The 15,021-nt window shown below is 40.1% G+C and overlaps 2 protein-coding genes across 6 annotated transcripts in view; one reads left to right on the top strand and one right to left on the bottom strand.

Moving 5' to 3' along the window:
* The first annotated feature begins 519 nt into the window (after positions 1-519).
* Positions 520-6,850, top strand: RIC3 (RIC3 acetylcholine receptor chaperone). The gene is made up of 6 exons (XM_053448909.1): positions 520-705; positions 2,675-2,892; positions 3,313-3,391; positions 4,120-4,213; positions 5,378-5,523; positions 6,347-6,850. The coding sequence occupies exons 1-6, from the start codon at positions 591-593 to the stop codon at positions 6,838-6,840; spliced, it is 1,146 nt and encodes a 381-aa protein (XP_053304884.1). The 5' UTR covers positions 520-590; the 3' UTR covers positions 6,841-6,850.
* A 3,751-nt stretch (positions 6,851-10,601) lies between these two features.
* Positions 10,602-15,021, bottom strand: part of TUB (TUB bipartite transcription factor) — a 48,983-nt gene continuing 44,563 nt past the window's right edge. For all 5 annotated transcript variants that reach the window (XM_053449099.1, XM_053449103.1, XM_053449098.1 and 2 more), the window contains 5 exons: positions 14,651-14,763; positions 14,161-14,275; positions 12,697-12,795; positions 12,346-12,517; positions 10,602-10,977 (listed from right to left, as the gene is read on the bottom strand). In XM_053449099.1, the coding sequence (XP_053305074.1) occupies positions 10,844-10,977; positions 12,346-12,517; positions 12,697-12,795; positions 14,161-14,275; positions 14,651-14,763 (633 nt within the window). In that variant the 3' untranslated portion in view covers positions 10,602-10,843. The remainder of the gene's footprint in view (positions 10,978-12,345; positions 12,518-12,696; positions 12,796-14,160; positions 14,276-14,650; positions 14,764-15,021) is intronic.

Genomic DNA, 15,021 nt, shown 5'->3' on the forward strand with positions numbered 1-15,021 from the left:
GGTTTTCAGTTCTGGACGTATCAGATTCCGATGTCAGAAGCTTAGATGTAATATAAGGAAGTTTTACTTTACTGAGAGGGTGGTGGAACAGCCTCCCAGCAGGGGTGGTAGAAGGTAATACAGTGAGGGGATTAAACATGCATGGGATAGACATACGGCTCCTGAATCTAAGACGAGACCAACGACTGATTAAGGTTTGAGTCTTTACAGCAGGAGAAACGGGCAGACTAGACGGGGGCCGGATGGGGCCGATCTGCCGGCAGGTTCTGTATTTCCGTACACATTCCTCCCGGCCGGTGCATTCTGCGCAGGTGACGGTGACAGCCGCCCTCGCTCGCCGTGGCAGATCTCATACATTCAGCCGCCTCAATGAGCAGGAGAAGCAGATGGGTTTATGGGAAGATCCTGTTACGTAGCCGGTAGGCAGCTCCAAGCACCAGCCAATGACACGCTCCGTTCCATAATCCCCTAAAAAAAACACAACCTTCATCTCCTATTGTTCCGGCTTCTCTGATTGGCTCTCCCTGCCCGGTGCATCTCTTAGGACCGTTATCAATGTCATTATTTTCTGCTTTATTCCGAAAAGGGAAATGGCTTTGTCGACCATTCAGAAGGTGGCCCTGTTCTCCTGCCTGGTGCTCTGCGTCTCTCTGCTTCTCCCCAAAACCCTTCTAACCCGAGGGAAACCGTCTGGCCAGCCGGAGGGTAAGGCGTGCCTGCGCATGATATTCTGCATCATCCCTGCTGTCGCGAGCTCATCCCGCAGGGCCGGGTGTATCCACATAATAAATTCCGACATAGCCTTTACCCCCATTCCGTGTATTGTCCACAGAGCTCACGATTCACAGGCAGAGCCGGGACGGCTGGAAGCTCTCTTTGTGAAAAGACAAAAGAGCCTTTATTCTAAGAGACAGCTCAGAGGGGAGGCAGTCAGCTGGGGGTTTAACTCTTTTTTTGCCACAAACTACCCTGCGATGCCGAGGGCGAGCCTGTGACGGACATCCATCCTCATCCTCAGCGATCAAACAATAATATATAATATAATAATTATCTGCACCATGTACAAAACAGGGGGGGCAAAAAAGAAAAGAAAATGAATAATCTAAAAAAAGACTGTCAGCTCTTGAGGTTCTAGGCCATTCATCCATTCCGTCTTGTCTATAGAGCTTACAATCTAGTATACAAGACGTGCGAAAGAACATTTATATGTTACAGGCGTGTGAATCTTTTTTATTTTGGAGTGAAATGTCGAATTTTGTTGCATTTTTTTCCCCGGGAAAATGTTTGATTCCAGCCTCTGCTTAATGTTTGTTGTATAGATAACTCGATACATTGTATCACCGCATTCTGTTCTCTGCCGGAAGGAAGTTTCATTCATTCGCTATTCTTTTAGTAAAAGATGATATATTATATTTTAACCTTGCACCCATATTCAATCTTTCGTACAAAAAACAGATTTCACACCAGAAAGAGCAATACTTCCATTTTTATCCTTTAAACTCTCGTGATTCTCCTGTTAGAAACTTTTTAAAAAGCCAATAATGCATCTTTTATGGTTACATTGTTGCTCTGCACCCAGAATCCTTTTCAATAAAGCCGCAAGAATGACCTTATAAGGCAAATGGTTTTATTCATGATGTCATAGCGCATGTTCCTCAACCCCTACAGCTGCCCCATTTGCCCCTGGCATCAATGAGGTCTCCACGATACCCTTTGCTTCATGAAACCATAGAAACCTGAAACTGTTCTAGAATCCAAAGGCTCTTAAGATCCCTCCTGATTTATTATCATCAAATGTATAATTATATGTGGGCTTATTCGCTAAAACGAGCTCAGGGGCCCCTCTTAAGCCGCGCCAGCCCTGCCCCTCGGAAAAGACCATCTTGGGTCTGAGTTCAGGGCCCCCATTTGGATGGAGCATTGGAGAAAAGGGTTATTTTTCCCAACTCACATTCCCAATAAAGTGGAAGTGAAAGAGGGCTGTCACCGATATTAAACGTCATAGGAACTGACATTTAATTAAAGATTACAGTGTGTACTCATGCGCGACTCCAAATCCTATTTCCTTACCATAGCACAATGCAATCCATCACCGCTGACACGGCTTTGATAGTCTGGCCTTTTGTCAACCTCAATTACAATTTAATTCTAGAGTGTCGGTTAAATGTCCGGCTACCCGATGGGACGAATCAAACCGTATCCCATCATTGTACTCATACACACAGCGTGCGCGTTCCTGTACCCCCCGCCATATATAAAACGCTACGGATATACGTATTCAATTTCACAACGCATAGCAGGACTAATAAATCCCTGTCTCCTGTCCGTCTGCCCCCCCTCCCCCGCTCGCAATCATTTCCATCCAATTTAATAGAAACACGGAATTGGCCATCTAATCTTCTCGGGTTCCTTCTGATTGGATCGTCATGTTGGTCGCTATGGGGAAAAAACTGCTTTTCAACCTTTTTGCATCAGTTTTTATACATATCCTCCATTTTTTACCATTCTGCATTACAGGGGGGGGGCTAAAGGCATTCATTTCAATGCAATATTCTCAGGCTTTATTTGGATCAAAGGTGGAGGCTCCGAATTCCCGAGGGCGACTGATTCGAGCAGTGCGGGTAATTAAATAAATTTCCCCAAAATCACCCAAACCGGGATTTTTTTTTCGCAGGAAATCCTGGACATTTTCCTTCAGCCAGACACCAGCCCAAGCCCACCGATGGGAGGTCATCGGGGTCCTTCTTCCCGAGGTCGCATTTATCGGAAGCAGTGGCCAAGGCTAAGGGTGGCAGAGGGGCAGGAGGAAACTCGCGGCAAAGTCTCGTGGGGCAAATTATACCGATCTACGGGTTTGGGATCCTGCTGTATATCCTCTATATTCTGTTCAAGGTAAGAAAGACGTCATCAACCCAACTTTGGAACGTATGGGAACCTCAGCGGAGGATCGCACAGGTCATGGTGCTCATAATTTAATCTACAAGATCTGCCAGCAAAACATAGATTTTATTATTTGGTTTTAACCCATTGGGGACTTTGTGGCAAAGTCCGGTAGCTCCTTTGCCCGTAGGCGTCCACGGATTAGAGGGTCCACCTGGAGGCTAAAGAGCTGGACTTAGTAGATATAATGAAGTTAGGAAGACGCGGATTCGTTTTAGATATCGGCATGAGCGTTTTATAGACACATAGAGTAAGAATACAGCCGCAAGGATACTGTAACAAGAGGACGCGGCCAGCAGACTTGGGCTTATTTTTTGGGTGATTCGCCGATTAAATGTTTACATTTTTTCTTTTTTTTTACATATTTTTCAGCTTTCCTCCAAAGGAAAAAGCCCAAAGATTGAACAGAAGAGCCAACCGATGGCAAACGGGAACCTGAAGAGGAAAATCAGTAAGAATGATGTATACGGGTCGCACGTTAATGGAAGGATTTAGCGAATAAGCCCTGAGATAAAGTATTTTTTTTTTTTAAATTCAGAAAACATATTGTTATTGGGGAGCCAGGACAAACAGGACAAACAGGACCCCAAAAAGTGGTTCCCATTCACAGAAACATGAATATTTTACCCATCAGCCAACGCCTGGATTAACCTTCCCCTGGCAGGTTAAGGGTTAACATTGTGTGTATATCCACAAGTTTTTTTTTTACTTATTTTAAATATTATTATTATTTATTTATTTAAATATCATTATATTTGAATTATCCTGAGACAGAACGCTATAGGAGTAAACATCGCATCGCGGTCTCTACGTCGATGCATTCGGTAACAATGTAGCTATCGTATACATTCTTGGCCGACACGTATGTATTTGCGTAAGACAAACACGGATGCGCTCCGGGAAGAAATGTCAAAAAATACAATTAAATCTGCATCCGTAAAGGCAACGGAAAACCACGGCAACCTCGTCATGGAAAATAAATGATAACTGAAATTTTTGGAACTATTTAACTCTGATAAATCCTTTCTGGGTCTGTGAACGTGACTTTCATGTCTGGGAGTCCGTGATAAATTAGGAGTTGCGTCTTACTGCAGATTATTCCATATTTATCACCCTGACTTATTATTAATATATATTTTTTCTTTTTAATTCTTTTTTTCCGTTTTTTTTTTTTTTTAGCTGACTATGAGCTCGGCCAACTGCAAGATAAACTTAAAGAAACTGAAGAGGCAATGGAAAAAATTATCTCCCGCCTGGGACCAAACTGTGAGAGGTACGCGGAAACTAATGAAAACCATAAATCACTATCTTTTGGGTGCAGCAAGAAAATAAATTCTATATTTTATCGTCATTTCACGCCGGCTAGAACGGAACGTCTTTATATTGCAAATGCAATTTTAATATCCACAATTACATCATCTGTTTCTTTATATAAAATTCCTCCAAAAATCCCCAAAATATGTCCTGTAAATGCCTGCTAGTAAATGGCATTCGTTATAAATGTAGACACATGTACACTTCTTATAAATATTTTAAAAAAATAATAATAAATCTTACATTTGCGTTACTTATTCAAAGATTTGTGAATAGTTACATTTTTTGAGGTTCGGAAAGTTGACCAACGCTCCTTTGCCAGCATTTAATGAATCTGTACCCTCATTTATAGTCAGGGTTATAGTTTTGTATTGTTACGTTAATCCCCATTTTGTACATTTATTTTGGTTATATCGGCCAAAAATTATAAAGAAAAATGGGATTCTGATCTTATTGTTTAGCCAGCGTTCAGGGTTCCCTCTGGGGTGAGTAGGCCAGCAGAAAAAGAAATGTCTGGTTCAATTTGGACCTTCAACCAGGTCCAAATTGTAACTTACATTTTTAATAATAGTTAATAATAATAATAGCAATATAAATAATACTAATAACAATAATAACAGCAATGTAAATAATAATAATAATAATAGCAATATAAATAATAATAATAACAATAATAATAGCAATGTAAATACTACTACTACTACCACTTCTACTACTACTAATAATAATACTAATAACAATAATAACAGCAATGTAAATAATAATAATAGTAGCAATATAAATAATAATAACAATAATAATAGCAATGTAAATAATACTAACACTACTACTACTAATAATAATAATAATAATTACTAATAACAATAGTAATAGCAATGTAAATAATAATAATAGTAACAATAGTAACAATATAAATAATAATAATAATAATAATAATAATAATAATAGCAATGTAAATAATATTAATAGTAGCAATATAAATAACAATAATAATAGCAATGTAAATAATATTAATAGTAGCAATATAAATATTATCAATCACAATAATAGCAAGATTAATAATAATAATAATAATAATAATAATAATAATCTTGTATTTAATAATGGGATCATTTTCCCCCAGAACCGATCATGTGAGTACAGACGAGGAACAGCAACTACTGCAGCGGCTGAAGGAGATCACTCGGGTGATGAAGGAAGGAAAACTTCTGGATGGAATTACTCCGGAGCAGGAAGCAGAGGAGGCTCCGTACATGGAGGATTGGGAAGGTATCGCTCTTCGAGTGGGGCGGACATGTGGCAATTTCCACCAGATCTGTGACAACCAACAAAATCCAGTAGACTGGTAGAGAAACACTGATTTTCCAGATTCTTAACAATGGGTGACGTATTAAACAGCCTCCTTACTAGTAACTTATTACATGTAAATTACGTGTATATTACGAAGCACGTGGCTGCTCCAAATACTCCCCTTCGCCAATAGGAGGAAACATAACCAAAATATAAATTGTGTAAATACATTGGATACTGTTTTTTTTTTAAGAACATGCTGAGCTTAAATATCCCTCAGCTTTTAAACACAGATTAGAATATACCCCTCCATTTTCCCCTTTACAGCTTCCATTACCATCACAGGAAGAAGTGGTCAGGAGGAAATTAGTACAGAGATCCTCGGGGGCGTGGCATAAAGAAGCAGTAATGAGTTTTTCAGGTTCCCCTCACGTGTTCCTGCTCTATCAGCGAGTGGGTCTGCAAGGGTGTGACATCAAAATCAAATCCCCTTCGTGTCTTCTAGCAATAATTAATTAGGTGGCAGGAAGTGAGGTCGTGTTCGTCAAATTGGGACACCATTTGACTACAGGTTTTCAAGGCCTCATTTAATTTTGCCCAATTTACCTCTTTTGGGAAACCAAATTTCTTTAAATTCTACCCAAATTATGCTACTTTTTCCTTTCTTGTTCCTTTAAAAGGCGTGGGTGAGGGGAAAAGTGCTCCACATCTGTGTTTAGGAATCCGAAGAAAAGTTAATACTTGGAAGCAGTGTCAGCGCTGGCCTTCACCACTATTTATTTTCAATATCTTTGTAAAACAGGCTATCCAGAAGAGACCTATCCGATTTATGAGCCTTCGGACCGCAAGCACGACACCATTCTGGTAGATTGCTCCGAGCTAAATCAGCCCTCCGCAGAGGAGATAGCGGAACAAATGGAATTTGCCGAAAATGATGAGCATTTGTGCGCCGAGAGCCCCGAGGACGAAAAACATCATAACCTCCTCGAAAATCCCATCAACTCCTCAAACAATATCTTCCGCCCCCCGCAACAGAAGTCCCCCCGCGTTGGCGACACGGCGGAGAGAGGCGATACTGAAGGCGAGGAAGAAGAAGATGACGAAGATGATCCAGCGGTGTTGGCCGAAAATGCCGGCTTTCATTTGGAAAGCTGCAGCGATCAGGGCGACTTGTTTGCCAATGACATTTCAATGGACTCAGACGACGGCGAGGAGTCACCGGGCGCGTGTGACGCCACCGGTAGGGAGGATGTCGGCACCTTAAGAAAAAGGAGCAACAAAAGAATAGAATACTAAAAAAATAAAATGTATACTGCCATTAACCCTTTCACCGAAGGGGGTCAAGAAAGTCAACTAAAGCCTTCAGCGAACGCAGACGTCTTTTGTTATTATCTTCAGTGAACAACAGGCGCTCCTCGATGCCGGTCACATCGTTGGGAAATGCTTCAGTTACGACAAGGAGGAGGACGAAGATGAGGAGGACGACTAGCGTTAGTTTGGCAGAGCAACCAAGAGAAGTTGGCCTCGGTGGGGTGGTGGATCCGAGGACACTAGGGACTGATGTGCTGAACACTTATTTCTCACCAAGGGAATTGTTCTGGGATTCACTAATTACACAAAACGTGTGATGTCATTAAAGTACAACGGTCACACTTTAACATAACCTTTAAAAAACTGTTTCTCCACGCAAAGGAACATGTAAAATATTAAAATCCTGCCTTTTCAACTTAATACAACACGCTGCCTATAGGACAGTCCATACAGCTACACGTCCTTTTAATCGCGTGAATTAAGTCCAAAAAAATGAAGATATTATTTAGAATTAAAAAAAAAAAAACAATATATGTAAAAAGGTTTCTGTGTTTGTAAATAGAAAAACATTGTAGCTAAAATGAATTCCGAAAGAACCAGTAACGAGATGAAAGAATCACATGATCACCCAGATATGAGATATACAGCATATATATATATTTCTTAAATCCGCCAATTTTAGGCTTTCACCAGAAATTTCAAAGTTAATTATGGGAAATTCAGGGAAAGTGTAGTATATATTTGTTAATGTTGCGAAATGTATCTTTCATGCAAGAGATTTTTTTTTTTTTTTTAGCTATATTTTATTTTGCTTAAGATATTCTAGCAGGAAAAAAAATAATAATAATAAAAAAATATATATATATAAGGTAAAACATAACTTAATCACCTATCTTTAAGAAAACTCCCGAGCCATGATGTAATAGTTAAGAATTTTGTGGAAATATTTATATTGCATGAATATATTATGAAATCCTTATCCTTTCTGCGAGGATCTATATCACAGAATGTAAAACGCAATGGGAAATTTCATTTAATTTTTTATTCTAATTCTAATGTGAAGGCTCGTCTTTATGCTAATTAAGTACAACATCCAGCCAATTGGAGATAAGATAGGCGGAGACTCCATCTCTCGTTGACTACACACAGGTTTCCAGTCCGAAGCATGAACCACGAACCATGAGCGTCACGTTATGACATATTTATAATATGTTTTATGTATTTTTTTTTCAGGACATTTTAGTTTTTCGTGTCAAAAAAAAAAAAATCCCTGCTCTCCTTAAATAATCAATAAAATGCATTTCTCGGTGTCTTTCTCCAGTTCTTTATTTATAACACGTGACAAAAAAAAAACATAAGAATCATCTTTCTGGGCATTTTTTTTTTTTTCATGTAAAAATACAAAACTCCATTTAATTAGCAGATCACTTTACAACAAATCTTTAGTGCGGAAATTGTGACAAAATATACGTCCATAAAGGCAAGAGGCAGAAACGAGGGAAAGGGGATACGTTGGAGACATTTTTTTCTACTACAAACCTGTGTATTACAGAAGTGCGAAATGCGTCGGTTTAACAATCTGTGTAATAAGTGAGAGGAGTGTGAGAAATATCTCAATTTACCAGCCAAAAATAAACTTCTTTACAGTTTTAAACACTTAATAGCCATTCGACTGAATTTAAATCTATATATATATGTGTGTGTGTGTGTGTGTATATGTATATATATAGATGTATATATATGTGTGTGTGTGTATATATATGTGTGTGTAGATATATATATATATATATGTGTGTGTGTATATGTATATGTATATATATAGATGTATATATATATGTGTGTGTGTGTATATATATGTATGTGTATATATATATATATATATATATGTGTGTGTGTGTGTATATATATGTGTGTGTATATATATATATATATATGTGTGTGTGTATATGTATGTATGTGTATATATGTATATATGTGTGTGTGTATATGTATGTATGTGTATATATGTATATATAAGTGTGTGTGTATATGTATATATATATATATATATATATATATATATATATATATATATATATATATATATAAATTAATTTATTGGCTATTGAGTGTTTAATTTTTTTTTTTTTATTACATTTTCAATAAGTTTCAGAAACAATTTGCCAGCCGGTGAGGAAATGACAAAAGTCAAATTGTTCCGTTGTTTACTGCCCGTTCTGTTGTGTTTACCCATTGTACAGCGCTGCGGAATATGATGGCGCTATATAAAACAATAAATAATAATAATAATCTCAGGGGCTCACTTCCTCTGTTGGAACGTTTATGTCATCAATGTCTCGGTGTTTGCGGATAAGAGTTGTTTTTTTTAGTAGTGCGGAGGATTAATTCCATCTATCGCTAAGCATTATAACTGGAAATACTCAAATCGATATGTATTGATTCATTTGCATTATAATATTAAAGTTTTTTAGGTAGCTTCTCGGTGCCCTTTGAGGTATAGCGAGGCTACGCCGTTCATTGTTCAAAGTGCTTTATTTATTCTTATTTTAATTTTTTTTAATTGGATGCAGGCAGCCATTTTGGCTTTATAAGTCCCGCCCCTCTCCTCGTACTCAGTAGAACTACAAATTGGTGATGCTTTACTTGATAGAAAAAAAAAATATGTTTTTGTATTTACAAAATATGAAAATGCGGTGAGACGCAGAGCTAAGAATTCCACGTCGGTCCGATTACGTTTTACATTTAGGCGGGGGGGGCATGGGGTAGACAGGTCAGCAAAAGATTTTTTTCAACTTTTCTCAGTTTCATTTACTTCATTAGATTGTGTTCGTATTTTTGTCATAATAAGTGATTCCAGCCCAAAATGACCCTAGAATAACACAAGTAAACATCAAACAGGAGACTGCTGGGGTCCGCGTGACGGAGACCGCTGCTTCAGAACGGAAATAAATAACAGAAGCTCGGATGGGTGAAATTTAATACATAACACAACATCCGCATACAGCAGGGCACTGCGGGAGTGAAAAGACCCCCCCAATCTCCTCCAAGCCTCCGGATTATTGAACGATGAGTGTAGATCGGCCTCTAAAAATTAGAACACTGAGCTGCCCCCCCCCAATACCGGCAATGACTTCGGATCTGGTTAATAACTACAAAAACATGTAAAAGGAAAAGTTAAACAAATGTCTCGGAAAAAAAAGTCCGGTACCCCCCCAAAAAAAACCGCTACGTTGTGCACATCATGGCGTGAAGACGTTATTATTAATAAAAGTGACAACCATCTAAGAAACATTGTATCTTGTGCTTTCGTTGTAAAGAAACATGAATCCCATTGAACGTCAGTGTCTGGGCGCAGGCTCCGCTAGCGGCGGTTAGCATTAAAAGGCAGACTGGTTCCCTACCTACGTTTTTTACACTCCGAAAAAGGACCGTTTTGGGTCGGTTTGTCCCAAAGCGAGTGGCTCAATCGCTCAGATCCACCGGCAGCTCCGACGTGGATTCCGTGACGGGATGCGGCAAAGCCTGGCCCGGTTTTAGTGATAAACGTCTCGGGTTTGGTTAAAGCTTCTGAACGCTTCTTCACCTAAATCTCAGTCGCCGCCTTTATAGAAACAATTAGAAAAATAAAAGAACGATCCTCACGATGGCAGAAACAGGCGCCACATCGATGGAACGGGAAACTTCAACCAGAGTACAACGCTTCGTGATCCAAGGTCTATTTACAAGAAAAATAAAAATATTACCTGTGCGTAAACACTAAAAGTTTATTTCTCTCTCTCGCTATCCGTTTCTATGGCAACCAAGATACATTGTAACATCGTAAGGTCAGTCCAGCCCGATGAACAGCCCGGTGGACAGCCCGGTGGACAGTGAGATTAAGACACGAAAATGTGGTGGGAGCCACGCGCTCTCCTCAACGCTCTCCTCTGCGCTCTCCTCGACGCTCTCCTCAACACTCTCCTCGACGCTCTCGTCGGCGGTCTACGTCTTACTCGCAGGCCAATTTACTATCGAAGCTGGAGAGAGCGATAGCGAAGGCCTGCAGCGCGCACATCGGGTAATTATAGTCCATGGTAAATACGTCCTCCGCCACGCGACCGAACTGCATCACAATGTAATCCGCTGCATCACAAAACAGAGGGGAGAAAAAAAGGAAAGTTCATGAAAAAATCAGAAAAAGGAGATAAAGTCGATAAAGAAAAAGTCGTTTCTAGAATAAGGCTTAGAGGCGCATCTAGAACCCGAGCGGGTTTAAAGAGTCCAAAAACACGATGGAATTTCAGAAATTATTCTTTCTGAATAAATAATGTAAAATATAAAGTTAGAAAAAATGAAAATGCTGTTAAATGAGTATTTTCAGTTATAAGAAAATAACCTTAATTTTGACAAATTACTCCTAAATATCAATAAATTCATTTGTAACATGGACAAATTAATTGATTTCATACTTTTTCATATATATATATATATGTTAATTATATATGTTTTTTATTATAATTTGAAGATTTGAAGTTTTAAGGTTCTACAGAATCTTGTGGAATTTTTGAACACTTTATAGAAAGAGATAATTTTATAGAACTTTCTACTTTATTGTAGGTTTCAAAAACAATGTTTTCTGGTAGTTCACAAAATGATATTTAAAGGGAAAAAAATATGATTTCTCTACCAGGTCTCGCAGGAAAATAACGACAAAGAAACCAAAGCAGAAGAGGCCGCCGGTTATTGTGACAGAAGAGATCATCGTGCAGGGAGGGTTTTATTTTGATGGATCGAGAACGGTTGAGTTGTAATAATTCGCTCGGTAGATTTACTCCCCCGAATCTCAATAACTTTCCGCAGTTTTATTAAAGGATTATCCGGTTCTTCACGCGCCGTCGGCAGATGGAACATTTTATTATTATATAAAATAAACCCGGCAGAGGAAGCAATGTGCCGGTGCTCGTTAATCCCGTTCAGGGGTGTAACTAGAAACCACAGGGCCCTGGTGCAAAAACTGCCCTGGGGCCCCCCAACTTCACAGCTGGACTGTGTCATCATTGCCCCCAAACAACTTGTCTGTGCCTTCTTTGCCCCTTGCCTCCCCTTCCAACACACAAATTACACACACTTACTCATACTCCCTAACACACACATACACATTCAGACACACTCCCACTCGCCTACACATCCACGCTGACACACATCATTACACATCCATGATCATATACATACATATATTCAAACACATATTCAGATATATCCCGCCCGCCCCCGCTGACCTCTCACCGCTCCTGCAGCTTTCCCCCTGGCTGCGCATGCGCTGTTTATTATTATTAATATAAGGTAAGAGTTAACGCACAGAGAGGGCACCTCGGGACGGTGCTGCTTGGGGGTCGCTCTATTACAGTTTAGGCTCCATTACACAATCTTTTCGGACATTTTCACATCAATTATCCTGCCAATAATCCCCTCCAGAGATCACCTGAAAAACGTTTCATCTTTAACACTTACGATCGTTATCGTGGATAATTTGGAAATTCTTTACTGAAGCCTGCGTGACGCGCCCGTGGAAATTCAACACGTAAGACTGAGTGTCGTCGTTCCACACCGGCGTCTTGTTATGAAGCTCGATGACGCTTTCCGTGTTCTTGTTCTGCCATCGAGAGAGAAGCGTCTCGTGCTCCTGTACCGGGAACACGATACACGCGTGTTACACGGGGAAGCGGGGGGTTCTTACCATCCCGCACCATGATAAAAGCTAAACAGACACATCCTCCCCGCTCATACTTTGACCCTAAACGGGATAATATCCATAAAAAATAACAACAAGTAATTAGCACATACAGCATGAGAAATGCTTACGTTACGTGGCCTGATGGAGACTCTCTCGTGGTCCATATTCATTCCAGGAATAATAACACTCATTTTACGGGGTCCCTTGAAACCCAAGACGTTTGTCTCCTATTGTTTCAAAATATTACAAAAAAAGAATATTGGTTAATGGGTTAACATAACATCCTACATGATATATTTTTGGTCGTGTCAACTCCTAATTGACCACTAGATGGCGCCATGGGCTAATTTAAAGATTCTGCAACAAAATACATGTTTTTATGTTTTTTGTGGATTTTTTTGTGGACAAACAGGATATTGCTAAGATTTTCATACTCTGATATTTATTATATACAACAATCATTTAGTTTTTAATAGACCAGAATTGCAATTCCTAAAGAAACAAGAGTGAGACATTTAAATACATAAAGACATTTAATAAAGGACAGTTAGAGGCTGAGATGGAATGGAAGGAAGTTTTACTTTACTGTAGTAGATTAGTGGAACAGCCTCCCAGCAGAGGTGGTAGAGGGTAATACAGTGCGGGTATTAAACATGCATGGGATAGACATACGGCTCCTGAATCTAAGACGAGACCAACGACTGATTAAGGTTTGAGTCTTTACAGCAGGAGAAACGGGCAACTAGACGGGGGCCTGATGGGGGCCGATCTGCTGGCAGATTCAGGGTTTCTTTGGGTATTTAGTAAATCAGATGAAGGAAAATATGCATTAAGGAATCTTGTATAATTGTTAAACTGTTTCATTACATTCCAAATGCACTTTGCAGCCCAGAATCTCTGCCGGTCCGCGGGTTCTGGATTTTTAGAAGATCGAAAAATCAGTAAAATTATTCTCTCTGGGAAAAGATAATTAACTGCAGGAAGCTGATCTCGCTTAGTGCAGGCGGCGTTAAATATCTCCGTATATTTAATTATCTCTGTGTGGCCTGGAACTGTGTTTGGCCGACAACAGAGAGACTTTTTCTCTTATTAGAGGATAGTTGTGTCTGTTTAGACATAGAAACCCAGAACCCGCGGCAGATCGGCCCCCGTCGGCCCCGTCTAGTCGCCCGTTTCTCCTGCTGTAAAGACTCAAACCTTAATCAGTCGTTGGTCTCGTCTTAGATTCAGGAGCCGTATGTCTATCCCATGCATGTTTAATACCCTCACTGTATTACCCTCTACCACCTCTGCGTGGAGCGGTTCCATATACCTATCACCCAGCTAAGAAAGGATTGGGATATAGCAGGACTCAGGACAGACTGCAGCAGATTCTATACTATTCTTACTTTTTCCAGTTAAAAACACTACTGTTGGTTGTAATCAGTGATTTTGTTTTTCTTGCAGAATGTGAAGAATTGCTGATTTTGCAGTTTTAGGATTAGCGACCGCAGAGTAAAGCGCTGAGACTCAGAGAATGTCGCTGGCGGGAAAGTGACCCCCAGTAAGCGGGGGCCGTTTGTTCCACTCTAGCGGTTTTACGTCTCACTCACATAACAGATGGCGGCGAGTTCCTGGCGCAGGTTACTGGCGTCCAAAGTCGAAGAAGTTTTCACCGGATTTACCCCGCTGTCGTAGACGGTAAACTTCGTGCCCATGAGATTTGATCTGCAGAACAAAACAGGAAAAGAAAACTGGTATTATTGCTGGTTCAGAGATTACATTTTTGGAATTATACATCAAGATTCTAACAATGTGCCATCAAACTGAGTATTTATTTACTGAGTGGTAGATAAGTGGAACAGCCTCCCAGCAGGAGTGGTAATACAGCGAGGGTATTAAACATGCATGGGATCGGCATCCGGCTCCTGAATCTAAGACGAGACCAACGACTGATTAAGGTTTGAGTCTTTACTGCAGGAGAAACGGGCGACTAGACGGGGGCCGAATGGGGGCCGATCTGCTGGTATGGGTTTCTATAAGGAAAATACCCTTTCAGATTTGGTATAAGATGGAATGATTTTGGGGGGGGGGTGATTTTACCGAAGTTTGCCGATGAAACTTTCTCCCCCGCGCGAGAGGTCAGTGGGGTCGATAGAAATGAGGTAATTGGAAGTCTTGCTCTTCTTGCGTTTTCTGCCGGCCAATAGAAAGACCTGAACGAAAAGAACAAAGATTCCCGGAATTAGATCACTTTCCAGAGAAGAGGAATCTGGATATAATAACAGAAAACGCCGAGGGAGCTATAGCTCGAGGGGCAAATAATTATTGAAAATGCCCTAACCCAACACATTGAACAAGAGGAGGAGGCTGAGCAGGAATCTTAACCCTTTATTACCTTCAGTATTTGGGGCCGAATCTCAAAAAATGTAGTTAGCCACCATTGATAAACCCATTCCACCCCTCCATCTCTC

Source organism: Spea bombifrons, chromosome 10, assembly GCF_027358695.1.
Source record: "Spea bombifrons isolate aSpeBom1 chromosome 10, aSpeBom1.2.pri, whole genome shotgun sequence".
Classification (NCBI taxonomy): Eukaryota; Metazoa; Chordata; class Amphibia; order Anura; family Pelobatidae; genus Spea; species Spea bombifrons.